General features: G+C 36.1%; 1 protein-coding gene across 3 annotated transcripts in view; it reads right to left on the bottom strand.

Annotated features, from left to right (window-relative positions):
* clec16a (C-type lectin domain containing 16A) overlaps positions 1–7500 on the bottom strand; it is a 175921-nt gene that overhangs the window by 1139 nt on the left and 167282 nt on the right. For all 3 annotated transcript variants that reach the window (XM_062050505.1, XM_062050506.1, XM_062050507.1), the window contains 3 exons: positions 7385–7500; positions 7181–7318; positions 1–5356 (listed from right to left, as the gene is read on the bottom strand). The exon at positions 1–5356 is cut by the window's left edge and continues 1139 nt beyond it; the exon at positions 7385–7500 is cut by the window's right edge and continues 55 nt beyond it. In XM_062050505.1, coding sequence (XP_061906489.1) covers positions 4932–5356; positions 7181–7318; positions 7385–7500 — 679 coding nt within the window. In that variant the 3' untranslated portion in view covers positions 1–4931. The remainder of the gene's footprint in view (positions 5357–7180; positions 7319–7384) is intronic.

The raw sequence follows: 7500 nt of genomic DNA, 5'->3' as shown, positions 1-7500 counted from the left end.
AATGCAAAAAAATTCAGTTCCAATAATTCTTTACATTGAATTTCTTTCACTGACTTTTTACACTTTTTTTTGTTTGTTTTTTTACAATTATTTTTTAGCCTGAATATTTTACACACTACGTTTTAGGGCACTGATTTTTTTTATTGAATTTTGTATACACTAATTAACAAACTGATGTTTTAAACACATAATTTAATGTAAAAAAAAAAAAGTTCGCAAAATTCAAACAATTGCATTTTTACACTGAATTTTTTACACTGATGTTTTAGGCTGAATTTTTACACACTTGAAATTTTATACACTGATTTTTTAGCAGATCATTTTTGAAACACTATATTTTAACAAACTTTATTTTTAAACACATAATTTAATGTACAAAAATATCTGTTTGCAAAATTCAAATGCAAAAACTTCAGTTCCAATAATTTTTTACACTGATTTTTTTTCACTTAATTTTTAGGGTGAATTTATACACACTTGTAGTTTTACAGACTTAATTTTTTTTACACTGTATCTTCACAAACTGAATTTTCAAACACATAATTTAATGTAAAAAAAATCAGTTCACAAAATTCAAACACAAAAAAATCAGTCCCAATGTTTTAAAAACTGAATTTTTTTTCACTGAATTTTAAGGCTGAATTTGTACACACTTGTATTTTTTACACCAACTTTTTTAGCACTGAATTTTTTGAACCCTGTATTTTAACAAATAGATAAAAAAATTAAATAAAATCAATTTGCAAAATTCAAATGCAAAAAAATCAGTTCTAATAATTTTTTACTTAATTTTAAAGGGGGAATTTTTACACACTGAATTATTGAGCGCTGAATATTTTTTTACACTGTATTTTCACAAACTGACTTTTTAAACACATAATTTAATGTAAAAAAAATCAGTTCACAAAATTCAAACAAAAAATTCAGTTCCAAAATTTTTTTACACAGAATTTTTTTCACTGAATTTTAAGGCTAATTTTTTACGCACTTGTATTTTTACACACTGCATTTTTTTTACACTGCATTTTTTTTACACTGACTTTTTGAAACAATGTAAACACATAATTGAATGTAAAAAAAAATCAGTTCCATCAATCCAGTGTGAAAAAAAGCTTTGGTAATGCGAGATACCAATGAACCTTTCTCGCTGACGTCCAATAAGAGAAAAGACGCACCTCAATGGAATGATGTGGCCATCCTCTCAGTCGTTGGTCTTCCACAGCAGGAAGGAAACAATGAATCATCAAATCTGGCGTGACTGCTCGCTTGCGTGTCTTCCATTCTGACTCCAACACATGATTCTCATCACACACATGATTTTATCCCGGCAGGCCTGCAAGCTGAACGCGTGAGAAGCAAGCAGATGAAAGTGAAACCAAAGATGTCCGCTTGACTATGTGTGTTTGAACGGCTCCAAAGGTCAACGGCCATTAATTAGGAGGTTCTATTCAAGATGGGCGCTGTCATTATTCACTTGGAAGAGGAGCGATCGCATGAATGAGACGTCACGCACTAATGTCATCACTTGTGAGCCAGTGAGTCGGATTATTTGCTGTATTTTAATTCAATCGTGAAATGTATCTGTTGTCAATAACAATTTGTGCACATATTCGTAGTGCGTACTTACAAACGCAAATTCTGATAATTTTTTTCCGAGACATTGTTGCTACTCTGTAGGGGTGCGCAAAAAAAAATCGATTCGCATCCGAATCGCGATTCCTACTCATCCCGATTCGGAATCAATTAATCATTTTCAATAATCGATTAAAAAAACATTTTCAATTGTTTTTCTGAAATAAAAACCTGTTTTTAAAAATATGACCATTTCCATGCAACCAGGAGATTTTCTAACCTGTAACCTGTTTTGAAAAAGTGTATTATTATTATTATTATTACTACACCAAAAACACAATGCAAGAATCGGTTTGAATCAAGAATCGATTCCGAATCGAATGGTTCAGTGCCCAAAGACTCACACTCCTACTTCACCAAAGAATACAATGCAAGAATCGATGTGAATCAAGAATCAGTTTGAATCAAGAATCGAATCATTCGGTGCCCAAAGACTCACACCCCTACTACACCAAAAATTACAATGCAAGAATCGGTATGAATTGAGAATCGATTCTGAATCAAATGGTTCGGTGTCCAAAGACTCACGCCCCTACTAAACCCCAAAATACATTGCAAGAATCGGTTTGAATCTAGAATCGATTCTGAATCGAATGGTTCGGTGCTCAAAGACTCACACCCCTACTACACTAAAAATTACAATGCAAGAAACGGTTTGAATTGAGAATCGGTTTGAATCAAGACGGTTTGAATCAAGAATCATTTCTGAATCGAATTATTTGGTGTCCAAAGACAACACTCCTACTACACTAAAAAATACAATGCAAGAATCAATTTGAACTGAGAATTGACTTGAATCAAGAATCGATTCTGAATCGAATGTTTAGGTGCCCAAAGACTCACACTCGTACTAGACTAAATAATACAATGCAAGAATCGGTTTGAATCGAATATCGGTTTGAATTAAAAATCGTTTCCGAATCGAATGGTTCGGTGCCAAAAGACTCGCACCCCTACTACACCAAAAAATACAATGCAAGAATCGATGTGAATCAAGAATCGGTTTGAATCAAGAATAGAATCATTCGGTGCCCAAAGACTCACACCCCTACTACACTAAAAATTACAATGCAAGAATCTGTTTGAATCGAGAATTGGTTTGAATTGAGAATCGATTCTGAATCGAATGGTTCGGTGCCCAAAGACTCACACCCCTACTACACCAAAAAATACAATGCAAGAAACGGTTTGTATCGAGAATAGGCTTGAATCAAGAATCGTTTCTGAATCGAATCATTCGGTGTCCAAAAACTCACACAAATTACTACACCAAAAAATGTAATGCAAGAATCGGTTTGAATTGAATATCGGTTTGAATCAAGAATAGTTTCCGAATCAAATGGTTGGGTGCCCAAAGACTCACACCCCTACTACACTAACAAATACAATGCAAGAATCGATTTTAATTGAGAATTGATTTGAATCAAGAATCGATTCTGAATCGAATGTTTCGGTGCCCAAAGACTCACACTCCTACTAGACCAAAAAATACAATGCAAGAATCGGTTTGAATTGAATATTGGTTTGAATCGAGAATTAATTCCGAATGGTTCGGTGCCCAAAGACTCACACCCCCACTACACCAAAAAATACAATGCAAGAATCGGTTTGAATCGAATATCGGTTTGAATCAAGAATCGTTTCCGAATGGAATGGTTGGGTGCCCAAAGACTCACACCCCTACTACTGGATTGTTCCACACGTGGCGGCCTACGTCACTTCCTTGACTCACGGGGATCGTGGCAGAGCTTCTGCTACGTCACACGCTGTGATACTTTATCATACTTTTTTTGTGTACATTTAAACAATAATGTCCATGAGTAGATTTTGCAATTTGGCATTAATGTTGAATTGATTTCTTTGTAAAAAAACAAACAACCAAAAACATTGCTTATTTTGTCATTTATTAGCGGACACGTTGGGGTTTTTGTACGATCAGTTAGTGACAGTCGATTGTCACCATGGTGACGGTGATCATTTATTATTGAATATTGTTTGGTATTTAATGTTCGATATCACCGGTGTCAAACTCGAGGCCCCCACTTCAACTTATGTGGCCCTCGACGGCCTGAAAATAATGTGCGTCAATAAAGTACTTCATCGTTCCTACTAAATATATTCCTTCTCTCAATTTTGACAGAAGAAATTATCTACTGCATCTTTTAAATGTTATTATTAAATGATCATAGAAAACTTATATACAGTATTATTTCTATTTTTGTAAAACATGAAAATAAATGCTGAAATATCTGCTTGTCATCCTGACCTATGATTTCACAGCAAGTTGTCCATGATTTTGTGCGGTAAAACAATCTAACAGTCAAATTTGTATATTTTGTAAGAGGCGATTATACATTTAGATTAAATCATATTTATTCACTGTTACAAGCGGCCCTCTGAAAGCAGTCAGAACTGTGATGTGGCCCTCAATAGAAACAAGTTTGACACCCTTATTTGTTATATTTTTATTAAAATATTATATAATTTATAATATATAATTATATTATATAATTTTTTCTATAATATTAATATATATATATATATATGTATGTATATATATAATTGTGTTATTGTTTTTTCCGACAACATTAATTTCAAACATATTCTCCAGTGTGGCCGCCTGATAAGTTGTTTTCCTCAGTGCCATGCTGTGTCTTGTTAGTGTCAATGGTGGTTTGTGTTGAGTTCCATTTTTAAACTGATTTAGAACACTCTGCGTTGTAACTTTCCCGTGTATGAAAAGTGCTAAAAGAATCCAGTTTGGATTGGATTTGAAATAAAGATGACTAAAAAAAGAAAAGCATGGTACCAGTGACAGTGTGCACGATTGAGCACCAAAATATTGTGAAGGTAAAATAAGATGACAGGAAGTGACATGTTTGACAGGAAGTGACGTAGCCTTTGCGCATGTGTGGACCAATCGTGTAGTGCAGCTTAAGTTGTATTTTGTAATGCATACATTCATACTTCCATGCCTACATTCTCCATAACCACACACACACACACGCTACTAGTGCAGAAAAGGCTTGTGCAGCTGACAGTGTGTGTGTGTTTGTGTGTGTGTGTGTGTGTGCGTGTTTAGCATAGTAGTGAGCGACAGCACAAGTGGCGATGTCAACGTAAGACATAAAAATAGATCTTTTAAAACATCACATCTGGTCAGTTAAAAAAAAAAAAAAGGCTGCTGGTTGGACGCGGCTAAAAAGTGTCCTGCATGACGATGAAGTCTGTGTGCTTTCTGTCATGTCTTCTGGTAAACACACGTCACACCCGACCTGTGTGTGTGTGTGTGTGTGTTGTTAGTCCAGTTCAGGAGAATCTGCTGAGTCTGCATCTTCTGTCTCATGGACAGTTTTTTCTTCCTGCTCAGCAGGTGAGCCGGTCCCCACAAAGACGTGCTCACCTGAAAAGTGTGTATCTTCTGTTTCCTCCTCTCTCCTCGCTCTCCCTTTGTCTTCCTCATCGCTCGCCTCATCTAGTCTTTGGAGGAAGGGGAGGGCGGCGGGCTGGTGGGCGGCACAGGGGTGCAGGTCCGCAGGGGGCAGCAGGGTCAGCGAGTCCACGCTCAAGGTGTCGGCGCCGCCGTCCGTGAGGAGCGAGATGGTGGGCTGGGAGGCCGGGGTGAGGCTGGGAGCCAGGGCCGGGCCCTGGGCGGAGGAGGCCCCTTCCCCCCCTTCTCCGCATGATGACGGGGGAGGGGTGTGCTCCAAGAAGTTGCCGTCATCTGCAGGAACAAAATGAGGAAAGGTCAAATTTTGTAACACTTTAAAAAGTGTTACAAATAAGTCATATTTTTACATTTTACAGTTACTTTTTTTTTTTACTTTCAATTCTCTACATTTTTCAGACCAATCCATACATATTCACTTTTTAAACACCTGTAATGTTATGTTTTTACAGCTTTTAATATGTCAATAATTCATAATAACACTGGTTTTCATGCATTATTATTTTTGGAACAACGGCAGTTTATTCACATAAACTCACATTATATAGACAAACTCATAAAAGTGTTACATATGATTTATTTTTAAACTTTAAACGTTTTATCCATAGATGTTAGGCGTTTATTATTTTTCATGCCTTTGTTTTATGCTTTTTGTAAAACAAAAAAAACAAACAAACAAAAAAAATTATTATGAGAAAAGCACAAAATATGCAATATTTCCAAAACGGGGTTGCAAAGTGGAATACTTTAGACGATGTGATAACAGCCTTTAAAACGTCAATATTTCATAACATGGGTTTTGATGCATTATTATATATTAGATTAAACACTTCACATTTTTCAACAGCTTCAGACCTATCCATACGCAGTTTTTATATATTTGCAAATTTGTTTTTTAAAATGTTTTATGCTTTTTTGTCGCAATATCTTGGTTATTAATATGCAGGTAAATGGAGTGTTGCTGGAGTTTTTTTTTTTAAAGAGGGTTTTATAGGCAGAGTAGAACAATCCCAATTACCTGTGTTGTCAACCGCCTCATGCTAGCAGTTTTTTACCGTTTAGAAGGCACAGAAAAGGGAAAGATGCCTGCGTTCTTGTCTCACATGAGTAAGACGTCTCATGCTAGCAGTTTTTTACTGTTTAGAAGGCACAAAAAAGGGAAAGACACATGTGTTTTTGTCTCACATGAGTAGATACCTTGTGCTAGCAGTTTTTTACTATTTAGAAGGCACAGAAAAGGGAAAGAGGCGTGTTCTTGTCTCACATGAGTATGGCGCCTTGTGCTAGCAGTTTTTTAATCTTTAGAAGGCACAGAAAAGCGAAAGAGGCGTGTTCTTGCCTTACATAAAGATTGTAAAGAAGGGCATTTAATTGAAGTATTTCCAAATGTATTTATTACATCATTTAAATGTTGATTTGATCATTTCATGGTTTAATGAATAATTTTCAGTTCAGTTTCAGTTTATTTCGAACATGCATACGATACAATGTAATGCATCACACAATTCAAGTTGTTTCATTACAGCACGTCCGAAAAGGAGTAGGAAAAAGCAGAGCTTATTTAATCCTTATTTAATTTTTAGTTTTTATTCATTATTTCAGAATTAAAATAATGATTTCATGATTTATTTAATAATTTCATGAACATGTGTGTCAGCGCTTCATGAATTAACTTTTTTTTCCCGTCAGTCAGTCAGTGGGCGGGTCCTAACACCTGATTGGTTACTCAGCACTTCCACCTCCAGAGTTCCAAAGCAATCTTGACTTCAACGACTTTGACAGAGAAAATAAATTAATATTTTCATGAAATAATTAAACAATTAATTAAATCATGAAAACATTTAGTAAATGATACAATCAATTATCAAATAATTAAATATATACAATAATCATGGGAATGATTAAATATATTTTACATAAAAAATATTAAAGACTTTTAATAACACATTCATGCACTTAATTCAAATTATAATAAATTAATGACACAATTAGGGAATTATTCAAAGGTTAATTGATGTATTTATTAATTGATTGTGGCGTAAATAATGATGTACTATTTTAATGTTTAGTCCCAGAAATAAGAACTTGCTTGGTTTGTACCTGTGGGGCTCTGAGCTGAAATGGAGCTGGCAGTGACAGAGTCGCATCTTCCTGTGCTGCCGCTCCCGCTGGTGGGCGTGGACGGCGAGGACAGAGGAGATGGGCTGTGTTGCGACACGCAGTGTGCTACGGCGAAGCCTGGGGAGGAGGCACGTGCACATGAAAACACCGTGAAAAACACGGGAAGTTTCGGCCACAACTCACCTGGGACTTTGTCCACCGAGGCAAAGACGGCCCGGCCGGCCGTGGGGTCATTGGGCGCTCGCCTGGACTGCTCGTAAAAGCGGAAAGGGAGCGCGCTGGGCGAGGCGTTGGCTGTC

This window comes from Entelurus aequoreus, linkage group LG06 (genome assembly GCF_033978785.1).
Source record: "Entelurus aequoreus isolate RoL-2023_Sb linkage group LG06, RoL_Eaeq_v1.1, whole genome shotgun sequence".
Classification (NCBI taxonomy): Eukaryota; Metazoa; Chordata; class Actinopteri; order Syngnathiformes; family Syngnathidae; genus Entelurus; species Entelurus aequoreus.
This window is presented reverse-complemented; position numbering and strand designations above follow the sequence as displayed.